Source organism: Nesoenas mayeri (genome assembly GCF_963082525.1).
Source record: "Nesoenas mayeri genome assembly, chromosome: 13".
NCBI lineage: Eukaryota > Metazoa > Chordata > Aves > Columbiformes > Columbidae > Nesoenas > Nesoenas mayeri.
This window is the reverse complement of record NC_137550.1, coordinates 9062121-9077730: the sequence shown is the minus strand read 5'-3', so window position 1 is coordinate 9077730 and position 15610 is coordinate 9062121. Positions and strand designations below refer to the sequence as shown.

The window sequence follows — 15610 nt, the reverse complement described above, 5'->3', positions numbered from 1 at the left end:
GGAAAAAAGCAAAGAAAAAGGCTCCTAAAAACTCTCTCCCCTCCACTGCTGAGGAATCACAGAATCACAGAAAGACCATAGGAAGATGTAGCACAGTTAACCCTGGTGCTTTATAGAGCAGTTCTACAGAATAAAAAGTGGTGCAGGAGGAATAAAAATCCCTGGTGCTTTAGGCCTTGAAAATTAAATCCACATTAGAACATCATCCGGTAGCCAGTGCCCTGGGGCACTGATCCCCAAACACACACTTTACACTGCGCTGAGACGCCAAGTTAGGTTTTGGATACGAGATCAAATACGTGAGCTCTTGCAATTCCACGTATCTGGGCTGTGAAACAATTTAATGTACAAGATAAGGTTTCTGCATTGCAGGCATTTTTCTTCTTATTAAATATATAATGTATTTGGCTGTAAGTGTGAAGAGACTTTATATAAAAGGAGGCTTTAAGAGGAAAAATTGAAATGCCCTTGAGGAAGTTGCATAGAATAGCTGTAGCAACAAACCGCAGGCTAGGTAAAACCAGTATTAGACCCCCATTTGACTACTGTCTTGTCTAGCTGTCATTTCCCAGAAAAATGAAGCTCATGTTAAAGGAAAGCACTTCTGTACACATAGGTGTTATCGTGCTAGGAGAAGCCAGGCAAGCCCAAGAAAACATTCTGTAACACGTGTTTAAAGAAGAAAACCATAACAGTTGTGCAAGTCTGCACTTTAACCAGGACTATGATCATCCCAACATCCATGATTTCAGCCGTGAAGGGTTTAACGTAAACGTGGGAGTCTTAAAGCCTCTGCAACATTTCCAAGAGGGAAGAACCCCCCTCTAAATCATAATCAACAGGCACATAAGTCAGACAATACCCTTCAGAATTTATAACAGCTATAATGCTCAAGGTGTATTGACGAACCGGCACGTGTCCTCTGAAATCATCTATTCCCACGCTGGCTGCTCAGAGGCTGCCCCAAAAGTTGGGTTTTTCCCCAGCAGAAGCTGGGGCTCAGGCTCTCACACCACGGCCCAGCGCTCCTCTGGAACGCGGCAGCTTCCAGCAGCACGTTTGCAGCACAAGCAACAAACCACAATCAGCTTTTGAGGAGTCTTTTTTATTAAGATAAATCCAGCAAAATTCCTAACAGTGGGTACATACAACCAACCTGCCCTTTTAAAAGAAATGTTTGTATTTCATTTAAAAACATGATTACACTTTTATTTTTTTTTTTTTTTCAAAACTGACAAAATAAAATTACATTTGGGAAACAACAGATTTCCAGCTCTTAGGTTTTTCATGAAAATAGCTCACCTTCTTTATAAAAGCAACCCACAGAACCACTGGAATGTTTAACACAGTTATTTGTTTTGAGACCTCCCCACTTTAAGAAACCATACAACACATACAAGGGAAAAAATTAAAATCTGAAGTCTGTAAGCATGACTTACACAAAAAGGGACACACTGACAGAAGTCAAAAGCTACCACCACTTATTCTTTCCATGTACCATACAAACTATTACAATCACAAAATTTAAAAACAATGATTTTTGTTGTTGTTGTTTTGTTTGTTAGGGATTTAATTCCCAAGTAACCGAGATGAAGATGTTCCATAATTAAATTCATGCTAAAAAAACCTGCATTTATAAAATAGTTGATAAAAATATTCCTCTCTGTTAACAATACAGCATGGAGGTACGGATACCAAATGATGGAGATACAGGGCAGGGTGAACATTACTCGGACTTGGCTTCCTTATCATCAGATGCTTCAGCAGCTGGTGCCTAGAAAAATGTTTGGGAAGAATAGAAATATTATTGGTAATGCCGATCGGACTCCATTCTAGCGAGCAGCAAAGAGAGACTAGTTTGTTAGTGCACAGACAACACTTTGTGTGGACAGACAAAAATGCACAGCTACTACCAAAAATACCAACACAACAACACGTCAGCTGGCAATTCTAAAAATTAAAACACAGGTATTATTTAATTACGGAGTTAATTTTGGAAAGTTAAGTGCCTCCAAAGAGGCAGAAGTTGAGAACATATTTTAGATTAATCATATGCTAGGGAAAGTTCAAGTCCTCATCTCTGCAAGTCACAGGGAACTGTAAGAATTACACATAGACGTGTGACACTTGTCTATTGTCCAAACTTTGGGGAAATTGGTTCTCACCTGTTTTCTATATAAACGTCTGCTATTACAAGTCAACATACCAAAATCGCAAAGCTCCTACCACAGATCCTTTCAAGTACATTAGCCTCATATTAATTTTTAGCAAAGAAGCTCCCAAATTAATTTTAAAAATGAAAGAACAGACAACCCACTAAGTGGATAATGAAACTCAACACATGAAGAGAGATCACTGTAAATCAAAAGCACCACAGGCTAGTCTGAGCCTACAGGGGCAAAGGGAGCCCGTAGAAAATGTCGTGCTTCTACTATCAACAAGAAATCTGCTCGAGGTCACCAGGAGGCGACTGAAGCCTGTAGCTGCTCCTGGCAAACAGCAGCTCTTGAGTAAGGAGCTGATAGAGTAATAACCTATAAGAAACAGGCTCGTAGATCAAAAGACAAGACTGACTTGATTTCGCAGATCTCTCGTTGAATTGTTCTGAGGCGAAGAATTGTTTTAAAGAATTGTGTAAAAACTTAAAACCAGATTTCTGGCCCAGTCCCAGCCCGTGCTGAGCAATCCCGCAGCCCAGAGAGGACACGCGAAGCCAGCTCGGGCTTGGAGAGCAATCTTACTGAGCTCTATTGTTCCCCAAATATTCTGCATCGCACTTGTGCCAACCCCAGGAGGGACACCAGGACAGCCCAGACCACCTGTGGAAGGGCTCTGGCATGCAGCAGGAATGATTCCGAAGGAGAACGCTATTCTTTCGCGCTGTCCCTGGGAGCTGCCCTGCGCAGACACTGCAGCTGGTCTCTCTTTACGGGATGGCAGTAAAAAACACCCCCCTCTGACAAGGAGGCCCAGTCCTTATTTCCTGCAGATGTATTATCAATACATCCGTGTTTATTCTTGTGTTTACTGTAGCTAAAGTACCTCATTAGTTTTGGTATCTCCATTTTCAGAGTGGTTTTCTTCTTTAGCATCCTCTTGTTTAGTTTCATCTTTGCCTTTGGCTCCTTTCTTCCCTTTTGTTGCTGCCTTTTTGTCCTCCTTTTTATCATTTGCTGCTTTTTCTTTCTGTTAAGAAAACAGACCGTGATAAGGTGAACACTAATTTCCACCTCATACATCTGCATACACACATTCTCAACTCCAAAACCATCTACACGATCTGCTTCTCCACTGAACTTCTTATTGACAAAGATGAGATGAAAGTTTCTAAGGAGAAGTGTTCTCCTTCTGTTCTGTCCTGAATGTGCTACTGGGAAGTGCATAATATAAAAGCAGCCGTGGCCAGGGTTAAAAGAATTGCAGTTTTTAATAGGCATTCAATTAAATTAGTTAAAAAATATTGGAATTGAACTGGCCTGTATTTCTGCTGTGCTGCTGAAAGACATACCACAGAACAAAAAGAACATGTACAACCAGTGGAAATACCACAATACTTCAGATGTGCTATTAATGCCTATTTAGCAAACTGCAGCCAAGCTGTAGTCAAAGGACTTTCTCCCTTCCCTGCCACAAATGTTCCTTCCTATAATAAACCATTTGTGTAGTAGACAAGCTGGGGGCCCAGGAGCATCACTTCAATAACAGCTTCCCATTTATTACTCAAGCGCAGTTTCTTATAGGTAGATCAGGATAAATCAAAACAAAACTTGATGCTACAACTTCTGTAGGAATAGTTTTCTTTACGGCAAGGGCAGAGCCCGACCCAGTACAGTAACAACCACGACTCTGCTCGGTTTCACTCCCGAGGATCTGCCTCTTGCTGCACTAAGCACACGAGCTCAGTTCCTTGCTTGATTAACCTAATTCCAACACAGCAACCAGAAATATCTGCAAAGTTACTGCTCACAGGTAAGTGAAGATAAACAGATAATTACTGAACATGTGTATAGATTTCTACTCAGAAGATGAAGTTGTCTCAGTGACTAAAAGTTACCAGAAGTGTAACTTCTTATTTTGACGCCTTATTAGTGTACAGAATTAATTCACCTTAAAAATGAGCTGCTTGCTAAGGGTAAACTCAGACACAGAGTGTGAGGAGCAAAGTCACCTGTTTCTTCAACGATACTGATGATTAAAAATTCACCCAAATTAACACCAAATTCTATAATAAGGCAGAAAACTTAAGACAGGAGGTGAGTAGCACCAGAATGGGTGAGGGTCTCTTTCCTCTCCCCAGACTGACCTTGCTGAGGGATTTCAGCCCACCTGGGAACTTTGCTACGTGGTGTTCGGAGTCCCCATCTCCTGTGCTGTGCCCACTCGACAAGCCTCTCACGAAGCCTCACTTATCACAGACCTGGAGTTCTCTGCAGGCCCACTCTTTGCTGATAAAGCACAGAAACTGGCTTCCACGGCCAGACTGAGCAGGGGGAGCATGTCTGGCCGCATGCAGCTGTGAGGGAAGGTCCCGGGGTCTCTGCTCTGTCCTGCAATGTGCCTGGCCTCTGGGGACGAGCTAACAGCTATTCTGTAAACCCTCTTCCACAACCCAGTGAGTCCAGGGCAAAAAATAGCCAAGGAGATAAAATACTCAAAGAACCTGACGGCTGCAAAGTTAAGCATCGGGGGAAACAAGAATTAAAGATGCCTGCACTATTCTTATTACATCCCCTTTTGCACAGATGTTGATCCAGTCTTCAGAGCTCTGGAGAGTCAGCAATGCAGCTCAGGTATCCCAGCTTCAAACCAGCACTCCAGCACAAACCAGCACATTTTCCCAGTCTGCCTGGGGCAAGTTTTCATCTTCTGGAGTTCTGCTGTGCCGTATGCACCTGCAGCGCCTTTTAAACGTACAGCAAAGAGCTCCAGCTTCCCAGCCCATCGTCCCCTTCTATACCTAAAGCATCTCGCCCGCACTTTCCCCATGTAACCATCCAAAACCACAACGGAAAGTGTATGATGGGAACAGGCTAAAAAGAACACTAAAGTTTTGTCGTTTTCCACCTGCCAAATCCTAGTACAATCTGATCATTTACAGATCTAAAAAGAACCAAAAGCACTGCAAACTGCGACTGCTGGGGAAGTTTGTGAGAGGAAGGGACTATAAAGAACTAACTCGTGGATTATAGAATTGTCCCCTTTTAAATTCCAAACTGTTGCTACAAAGCAGCTTGAAACAGTTTCTTCTTTAGCTACACTGTCAGATATGCCAATATTTTTGACATTTCCAAAAATATCCAGCTTAAGAACTTAACGGGCATGTAGAATTTTATCTCCAGTGATTAAAATCCAATGAACAGATAACTTACTGAAGAGATTGCTTTTGAATGAAAACATAGTAAGAAACTGTAATTAAAAGCATGATTTTCAATGCCTTCTCTAACTGAGTCTCTGATCTCTATTCAAAGCATCGTTTTCCCAACAATGCATTATATGAAACTTCAGAACAGCCTTGCAAGGCAGGCAGTAAAGCCTCACCACAACTGATGAAAAATCTGTTCAGTTCACCACATTCCTTCACTAGCAATTGGAAAAAATTATCTTTCTATCTTTCGCATTATTTCATCTCACATAATTCAATCTTAAATCTTTAAAGAAAATTACGAAAAACCAAAATGGTTTGTTGTGGATGCTTCTTATTCCCCTATAAACAGCTTGGGAAAGAAAATTATAACTTCAGTTCAAGAGATCTCCAACACTTACCTTAGGTGCTGCCTTTTTGGGCTTTGGCTCCGGTTTAGGTGGAGCAGGTTTCTGTACAAAACATACATAAGAAACAGAATCAGATGAAGGTTATGAATGTTTTTGCAGTATGTTGGCAACTTTTGAGAACTATTCAAACATAAAACAGTTCAGAGCTGTCTGCTTAATTCTGTAGTGTAAAGGAGTAAATGTCAGAGACGGATGAGAATGTTTTGTTATCCAAACCCGTGTTATGGTACAGATGCTGACAGTAGTATTAAGTAGATCGTTACTGCGTCTGGGTGCCACCATCTGCTGTGAAGGCAAGTGTGTGTCAAAAATGAACGGCATTAACATTTGGACATAACTCTACATAGGAATACACATCTTAGCTTTCACTAAAATTAAGTACTTTCTTTTTTAAATAGCAACCATTACCCACTTGGCATTTCCAGGCTGGTTTAAAAAAGGGCTGGGTGCACTAAGCGTCTGTAGAAGAGGATGCCGAGAGCCTGTTTAGGCTGTGACTTCAGGCTGAACCCTACCGCGTGACACAGATTTACACCCTCTAGGTCTCAGTTTACCCAACAGTGTCAGGCCCGCAAAATCAATGGGCAAACTACAATTCTAAGGAGAGAGCAGGTAATTTATAGAGCTACGAGCAGGTATTTGTATGGAGAAGACCTACAGAGAACAAATGCATCTTAAAATCAATATTCCTTGACTCTGGATACTCACGTGTCCAGACTGAATTTTAACTAAGGCCTATGTTGTATCTCATGTAAGATGTGTAGAAGGGAGCCTGTCATGTGCTGATACTCAAGGACTGGGAACACAGAATAGGAGTTTTGCCTTTAAATATTACAATACCGTAACCATACCTGTCATAATACTGGTGGGAAAAAAACCCGACAACCACCCAAATGGTTTCTAACTATCCCCCAGAACTTAGCATCCCATGTGATGTAGTATTAAATGAGTAAAGAAAGATACTTACAGCAGATAGTCTAGCTGACCTTCTCTTTGGCTGCGTAAAGAAAGACGTGTCACTAACGTTCAGAGAGCATATAAAGCACTGCTTTCTCAGAACTAAAACCCAGAATTGCGCAGCACATACATTACACCACGAAACGCCACACAGATTCTAGGAATCACGAAATTACGGGCGTTATGGCGATGACATCCCAAAAGCGCAGCTTTGTTCAGTAGCTCCCGCTCTGTGCTGCGATGTTTCTACCCTACTGAGGTGGTGATAAAGTTTCTTTATTTCCAGGAACTGTGCCATTAAGGCTCTGTCAGGCTGAAGGGGACACATTCCCCTTGGACACCCGGCGTCCACCTCAGCTGAAAGACCCAGAGGTGGGCCTGGGGACCTCAAAACCAAACCCCTGAGGGTATGCAAGGGGCTCATCATTTCTGTGGAGAACCACAGCAGGATGGGGGAATGGTGGGGAAGAAGCAGCTCCTACCTCCTCCTTTGCCTCTCCTTCAGCTGGAGCCTGCAAGGAAAGCGAGACACTGAGGTGAGAACCCGCCATTGAGGAGAATTCCCTCCTCAGAACGCTAAAAAGGGTGAGGGGAGACCCATGGCGGCTCACCCCCCCACACACACCTCACAGACTACAACTCCCACAATGCCCCGCGGCCGCAGAGCCGCCGCCATCGCGCTGAGGCGTCCCCGCCGTTTAAAAAGTTCCCGCCAAATTACCTGACACAACAAGGTCGTCGCCGGCCCCGCGCAAGGACAATGACGGCGACACGGAATCGGTCGCGGAGCCGCTCGCCGCCCGCGGGGGCTTCGGCCCGGTCCCGCCGGTCCCCCCGCCCCGCCGAACGGCGGGGCGGGGGGACCGGCGGGACCGGGCCGAAGCCCCCGCGGGCGGGCGGTGGTCGCGGCGGGTGGGGGACTCGGAATAACGGCGACACGCACACACAAAGTTACTAATTATGGTGGTGAATCCCGTCGTGTTGCCTTTTTTTTTTCTTTTTTTTTTTTTTTTTTTTTCTTCAAGGACAGTTTCAAATTCTGCGCCGCCTAATGGCTCCAAATTACCATTGCACAACCATCTGGTATGACAAGAAGTGGGAGAGGAGGGAGGGAAAAAAAACCCAGAGAACAAAGGCAAACGCAGGAGAAAGAAGCGAATTTAGCCACAAATCCTCCCGAGGGGTGACACGATCCGCCTTAAAATGTTGCGGGGGGCGGGAAAGGGGGTTTGGGGGCGTTGGGAGAGCGGGTTTTTGGGCGGCGGGAGAGCGGCGGCCCCGCCGTGCTGAGCCTGTGTTCTCCACAGGGGCAGCAGCAGCACTATGGCTGTTTGTAATCCAGCATGGAGACACCGCTCAGCCTTCTCCTCTGCAAACAAAACAGCCCGAAGTGAACTCGCAGCTTCGCTTCCCCCCCCCCCGCAACAACCCAACCCCGCTACCCGCACCAACAACACGCCCTAAACCCTCTCCCCTCCGGTCCCAGCTCTACTTTATAAGACAGGCACGAAAAATTAAAACAAATGCAAAAAAAAAACAAAACAAACCCCACTCCACATACACACGCGCGCGCGCAAGAATTTTAACAGATAATTTCGCAAAGGCCGCTTTAATCTCTCCCCTTCGTTCCCTATCTCTTCCCCCTCTTTTTTTTTCTTCTTAATTTTTGTACTTACCTTTCTTTTGGGCATAGTTGCACCTTAATAGTTGATTGCAAAATATACAGATAGAGATATATATCAAAAATAAATGCAACCACCAAAAAACTGTTTCAACCGTTCTGCAAAATTGCAAAAAAAAAAAAAAAAAAAAAAAGAAGAAGATGTATAAGGGACCAAGAGTTAATTGCAGCAGAAACTGAACAAAAAAAAATCCCCCCCTCTTTATTGCAAACAGTAAAATACACCAACACGCAACCAAACTGCATGAATGGGGAGCGCGAGATGGGCCCAGCCGCCGAGTGACGGGCGCGGCGGCCAATAGGAGCGCGAGCAGCGGCGGCGGGAGGCGGGGCGTGGGGCGGAGGGGGCGGGGTGGCGGCCGTAGCGCGAGAGCCGCTGGCGGGCGGAGGGACGGCGGCTTTACGCTGTCTGCGCAGCGCGGCCGCCGAGCGCGCGCTGGATGCGGCGCCGCGGGGAGGGCCCGGCCGGCTGCCCCCGCTCGGCCCGCGGCAGCCGGGCACGCCACGCGTGGAGCGGGGCCGGCCGCTTCCCCACGGCGCTTCTCCGAGCGGCCTCCGCGCCACGGCGCGTCCTGCCCCGCTCGGCCGCAGATCCCCATCCCTCCCCCTCCCGCGTCGTTCCCCCCAGAGGCCGGGAAAGAAACTTCCCCGAAAGTTACCACAGGCCGCAGGACGACAACATGGCCGCCTCGGCGGCGGCTCCGGCCCGCCCGCTGCGGGACTGCGGCCTGGCGGCCGGCGGCAGGGGCCCGGGAGAAGCTGGGCCCGCCGCTTCCCGCCCCTGCGGGACCTGTTGGAACGGGCCGGCGGAGCCCGCGGCCCCTCAGGCGGCTGCGGGGGCTGCGGCCTTTGTCCGCCCGGCCCCGCGGGGTGAGCGCGGGGCGGAACGGCCCCCGGCGCCGGGCGGCGGAGCCTTCGGGAGCAGTTTTGTCCCCAAAGTTGCGCTTTGGTGCGTTCTACCGCAGCTTTGGGGCGTGAGATCTTCTGGAGATGGGCCTGGGAGTTTGGGTTAGGCCCTGAGGTGAAGGCTAAGACTTGTGTGCGGATTAGGGAAAACGTGGTCGTTTCCAGCAACTGCAATCTCTTGTCAGGGTCTCCACCATCTAGCCTGTGTATTTCTTTGGGAAAAGCACAAACTGTGTATTAAAACCACTTTAGGACTGAAGGATTTTTGCAAGTGAGACCTAATGGAGGGGCTACTGCTCTGGGTGTGACTGTTCCTGCCAAAAGCCACTGTAATCTCTTTATAAAAACCTACAATAAAGGAGGTTGTGCAGTCTTCCTAGATACACTGAGCACTCAACTGCCCTTAAACTCACAAAGTTTTCCCTATGTTTGAACTGTGCTTTGCTTGTGGATGTAAGTTTCTTTGCCAAGTGTTTGGCAGATACAGAGAACAATTAACCAGCATAAATGTACGTTAATGTTTTAGATACTTTTTCACCTCACAATATCATAAACTTCATTTTTCTAGACTGAACAAATTCTCACAGGTTTCATGACCTCATAGGCCTTTCGAAACCTTTTATCATTCTTAGGCTGCTCCAGGCTCTTTCCAACTTTGCGTTCTTCCTCACATCTATATCCAATAATCAGGTCAATTAGGTAACCTGTCTCAGTGTGGTATTTGCTGACCGTGCAACAGCATCACCATGTTGGTTCAGATTCTTTTTCTGATCCCCTGTAATCCCCGGATCCCTTTCAATGCTGCTATCTGAACAGCTGTCACCCCTCTTTTTGATAAATTCATGGTGACTTTTTGATTTGTCACTTTTCACCTTCTCAAAATTCTTATATGTTAATAGTTGATTATCTTCCTGGTCCTTGGAGTTATGCTGAGCAGTTGTCCATCCACGGGTCCACCTTTCCCCCTGTTCCTCCAGTCAGTGTAGAACCATCAAAAGCCTATTTTTTTTTTTGTTGATACACACTAATTATTCAAAAATGTATATGAGCGGCCTCCTAAATACTGGGGAGTGTATCTTCTGGGCACTGCTGACACCAGTGTAACCACAGAACCAATTTCATATGAGTTTTGAGCACGAGGAGTTTCCTTTCCACTGTGGGATCCTGGTTGTCTTGCAGCTCTCATGGTCATGTTGTTCAGACCCGAGACATTTTATTCCCTGATTCATTTGTCTCTAGTGTGCAAAGAGTCCAAAGGCAAGGGAAATTAGGATTCTGTCATAATGCACATGGCAAGTAATACTAATACAGGCATTTTTTGTGGCAAAATATCACAAAACACGTTTTCATGTTATGTACCTGGCTTTTAAAAGTGTCCGTTGGCCTTGTTTTATATAACTTTTGGGATGAGGGGATTATTGATCTAGAGAAGGTGTTTGTGCTTGGTGAATTTTATAGTTTGTCCTAAGTAATTTTATGGTTTGTCCTGGGTAAAAATTGATTTATATGTCACACTCAATATTGACTGCAATGAAACATTCAGTGCTTGTTAATTTGGGAGCACAAGGGTGTAACTTGGTTGGTTCAGGATTCTCATTGAGTCAGTTTGTTCATCTTCAGTAAAACCTTTGGCTCAGCTACAGCTTCCTGCCTGGTCCCTGATAGTAAAAGGGATGACTTCAAGCACCAAAGTAAACACAGACTTTTATTAAACACAAAGTATAGCTAAGAAGAAATTTCAGTCCATTGGACTCTTCCCGTTTTGGTTCTTTGAAATAAGATGTTATTTGGAAAAGCAGTCAAAACTAAGACCACTACTAAAATGAAGCCGGAAAAAGCACAAAAGAAAAAATTATTAGTTGGCAGCACTGTGTTTTATTTGCCTTTCCCTGCACAGTTCTCGCAAGGTGTGCACTGCTGTACGGGTCTCAAATGCGTGGTGACTGCCGTTATGGAAACAATTCTCTCTCTTCAAAAACAGGAGGTTATGGTAGCGCACAGAAGAGAGAAGTCTGAGGAGCAGCAAGAGTCGTGTGCGTGGGCAACGTGTTGCCAGTTCTTGGCCTCTGGTCCCCGAAATGGGGAGACACCTTCACCGCAAAGTGCAAATGTCATACAGGGATGTGTAAATAATATAATCTGCAAAACAGAAGTGACTTCCAGGCAGATTCATCTGCCCAGAAGCAGCTGCTCACATATGAGTTAGTTGGGCTCCTGCCGTCGGCAGACAAGAGCAGGCACCTTCAGGGCTCCATTCTAGGACCGATGTGCAATCTGGCATTGAAAACAAGAAAATACATTCCCTCACCTAACAGGAAGAGATTAGTGACAGGTTTGGAGACTTCTCAACACAGAAATAAGTGGAAATGTCTGTTATAACACAGGAAGACGAGGGAGGCGGCAAGGCCAGAATACACAGTTGTGACAGGACATGTCCAGTGTCTCTGTGTAGCCCACACAGATATTACATCTGAGCGTAAATGATTACATGCTACTAATTACTTTTTATGGAGCAGCTGGTCAGGGAAGCCACAAAAGGAGAAGCATCTCTTGATTTGGTTGAGGGCAGCGAGCAGGACCTAACTAATCATTCTTTGAATCGGTGACCGTTACATACTTGAGTGTCACCCCTCTGATCAGAGGAAGAAAAGCCAAAGAAATCCCCTCTTGGTCTTAATTTTGGAAAGGGGAACTTTGTAACAGTGAGGTGGCTTCTTGAAAACAGCTGAACGCGGTAGCTAAAAGAACAAAAGGGTTTAATGCAGCGTGGAGACATCACATTGGAAGCTCTGACCAAATGCGTATCACCTGTCGAAAACACAGAGGAGGATCAAGCATGGCTATAAAAACAACCGAAAAATCACACGTGGCTAAAAGGTGGGAGGCCATCAGAAACAAAAGGCATCCTTCCAAAAGGTGGATTTGCATTTTAATGAGGAAACCAGAAAATCTTATAAACAACTGAAATGCAAAAATGGTTGTGTGAAAACCAGAATCAGGGGCACAACTAGCAAAATGACTTAAAAAGCACAGTAAGTCATTTTTCAGTCTCGTCAGGAGCAGGAAGCCCGAAAGACATTTTCTAGAATGAATTGACTATTGAGATATAAAAGGAACATGTAAAAAAGACAATACTGGAGCAGAAAACCCAAATTAGGTTTTTTTGCATCTGTGTTTATTGTGGAGGAGGCTGGGGAAGTTCCCAGACAGGAACTCGCAAGCTCGCCTGAGGATCTGTCTCGCGCTGAAGCATCGGTACGGGCTAGAATAAATCGACAAAGCGAATAATGACATGCTAACCATTGCCAGATGGTCCTCGCCGCACCCGCAGAAGCGTGCGAGCCCTCCTTTAAAACCGGCTCCGCACAAAACCCGAGGAGATGGCCCGTGTTACTTTTCGCATCCTTTCCTGAGGAGGCTCCGCGCCTGAGAGGGCTGTGACCAAGTAAACACCGTGAAGGTTTGCAAAGCCTTTAGCACTTTGGTTTTATTTAACAAGTCTTTCCAACAGCCATTTGAAGATGCCCAGAACATGAGTGGCAAGCAGGAGAGCAACCCTGTGAGCAGACCCTTTAACCGAAGCTGACTTGGTCCTAGGAAACCCCAAGACCTCTGCAGCTGTGAATTCACGAGCTGTCTCCAAGTATGTCAAAACTTCTCTTCGAACAACGGCACGGCAGGCGTCACGGACCATTTGCAGCTGTGCTTCCCCTTCTTTTAGCTGGCTCTGAGCTCACAGCATGCAGGAACTGCAGGTTTCTCACTGGATGGGCTCAGGGAAGGCAGGATTTAGTGTTCAGAACACAAAAATGTGTTCTGTCCAGCCCAGGTCCTAAGTCAGCGGGAGCCAGGGAGCCGGCCAGGCTGTTGGCAGACTTGTGGATTGCATCTTGTCAGAGGGCAGCAGCTCGCTGAGAATGCCCAGTTGAACAAACGACCCTAAAACAGCATTAAAGGAGTGACTATTCCTGTTGTTCTGGCTGAAATCCTGGTACCTGTAGTGTTCCGTGTCCTTCCCTCGGGTACTTCAGGGTAACTAAGTGCACGTCAGGAACACGTGCAGGGCTTGGCAGAGCCAGGGCTGGCCAGGGGCTCAGGGCTGGCAGGGTGGTCAGCCAGTCCGAAGCACAAGGAAAGTGAGAAATTAAACGCTAAGGGGGGTGTTGTGCATGGGCAGAAGTCAGCAGAGGGACAGGAAGGTGTCCGGGGCAGGGAACGGTGACCATCCCCGTGCCAGCTGATGTAGCCAAGTCCTGTGACACTGCTGTTGCTAATCATGTCAGCCTGGCCGTGGTGCAGGCAGCAGCAGGGAGCCGGAGCAGGGTCTGGGGTCCGGCTGCCGATACCCAGCGCTGGCCGAGCAGGCGGCCCTGGCAAGAACGTGACCTCTGCTGAGGTCTCAGTGCTGGAGCACAAACGCAGAAGTTCCAGCTCTTGGACTAGTTGGCATCTCTGGCTTCAATTTTAGTGGGTTTTGTCTTTTTTTTTTTTTTTTTTTTTTTAATGCGTACGGTGTACTTTGCCAAAAACATTTGAAAGGCTTGCCCGGCCTTTGTCTTGCGTAAAGATTGCACACCTGCCCAGAGCACTCCTGGCAGGCAGTTGGCTTTAATGCGGGCAAACCTGTAAAGCGGAACAGCCGGTGCAGAGGACCCACACGATGTACGCTGCGCAGCTGCCGCAGTGCGCTGTGCGTGCACCTGGAGTGCACCTCCAGCCTGCTTTCACCCAGATGCCATCGCACACACCCGCTGCGCGGCTGCTCCCCACCGCCCGCCCGTCACAGCGCGGGACCTGCTGCTGCGAGATTCACTCCGAGTGTGCGCTGCACATCCCAGCTCAAGTCCTCAGATCAGCTTTGGGCCCCTCACGCCAAGAAAGGCCTTGAGGTGCTGGAGCGAGCTAAGAGAAGGGAATGGAGCTGGTGAGGGGCTGGAGCAAAAGTGTGATGGGAGCGGCTGAGGGACCTGGGGCGTTCAGCTGGAGAACAGGAGCTGAGGGGAGACCTTCTGATCTCTGAACTGCCTGAAAGGAGCTTGGAGCCAGGGGGGTCGGGCTCTGCTCCCCAGGAACAAGCGCCAGGAGCAGAGGAAACGGCCTCAAGTTGCGCCAGGGAAAGCTGAGGTTGGATCTGGGGAACAATTTCTTTCCCAAAGGGCTGTCGGGCGTTGGAACAGGCTGCCCAGGGCAGTGCTGGAGTCACCAGCCCTGGAGGGGTTTAAAAGATGTCTAGATGATGCTCTTTGGCACATGGGTTAGGGCCAGTGTTGGGTTATGGTTGGACTCGATGGTCTTGAGGGTCTCTCCAACCGCAATGATTCGGTGATTCTGTGATTCCACATCACATCACAGCATCCCTGCTCACAGGTCTCTCCTCCGCTGTGAGCGCTGCTCCTTCGCCCCGAGGGAAATCCCGCCCTGATAAAGGGACCGGCAAACGCAGGGGGAGCTGTTCGGTGCCCCTGTAACGTGCTTTCAGGTTGCCCTCCTCCCCCTCTTCCTCCTCTTTCTTCCTCCTCCCCCTCCCCCTCTCTTCCTCCTCCTCTTCCCGCCCGCGGCGCGGCCGCTGCCGCCTCTGTCCAGCAGGGGGCGCGGCGGGGCCGGCAGCGCCGGGGCCGCGCGGGCGACGGCGGCGCTTGTGGGGCCCGGGGTGGAACCGATTGCGGGGCCCGGGGTGGAACCGGCGCCGAACCGGCGGTTCCACCCCCGCAGCCGCGCTGAGCTGCTCTCACGGCAGGGACTGTTCAGTCTCGCTTTGAGCCGCCTCTTGTCATCTAATATCCGCAGGGATGCGTGCGGGCCGGTGAACGCCCTGCGCCCGAGCGCCGGTGCAAACGTTGAACCAGGAGTAGGTGCCTTGTGTTGTGTTTTATTTAACAATTAACACTGAGCACCAGGGGCTGTGCGACGTGTTTTACTCCCTCGTGCACATGCTGCCACGTCGTGCAGAATTTACAGAGTCACGGAATGGGAGGGACAAGGCTCATCACATCCAGCGCCTGTCCCTAAATTCACACCGTGTGTCAAAGGAAGCAATGTGGAAACCAGAATAGATGCTTCATAAAAAAGGGTATCTTGCCTACTCTGAAAAAAATCTATGTTTTCAACCGAATAGCGTCTACAAGGAGAACTTTCTGAAAAACATTTGCCACCTACTCAGACACTTATTTTTGCCTCTACCAGAAAAACAAAACAAAAACCAGCAAACCCAAACCCAAACAATAAACCAACAAAAAACCAGCTCTCCTGTCCCGCAGCTCTGTATATTATAATATATTCTATATGAAAACATGG

General features: G+C 47.5%; 1 protein-coding gene across 1 annotated transcript; it reads right to left on the bottom strand.

Moving 5' to 3' along the window:
• Nucleotides 1–1106: 1106 nt before the first annotated feature.
• HMGN5 (high mobility group nucleosome binding domain 5) lies at nucleotides 1107–9200 on the bottom strand. Its single transcript, XM_080352631.1, has 6 exons — nucleotides 8406–9200; nucleotides 7212–7241; nucleotides 6740–6769; nucleotides 5764–5814; nucleotides 3043–3186; nucleotides 1107–1774 (listed from the first exon to the last, which is right to left on the bottom strand). Exons 1-6 carry the CDS (start codon nucleotides 8418–8420, stop codon nucleotides 1727–1729), a joined length of 318 nt encoding a protein of 105 aa, XP_080208757.1. The 5' UTR covers nucleotides 8421–9200; the 3' UTR covers nucleotides 1107–1726.
• Nucleotides 9201–15610: the final 6410 nt, after the last annotated feature.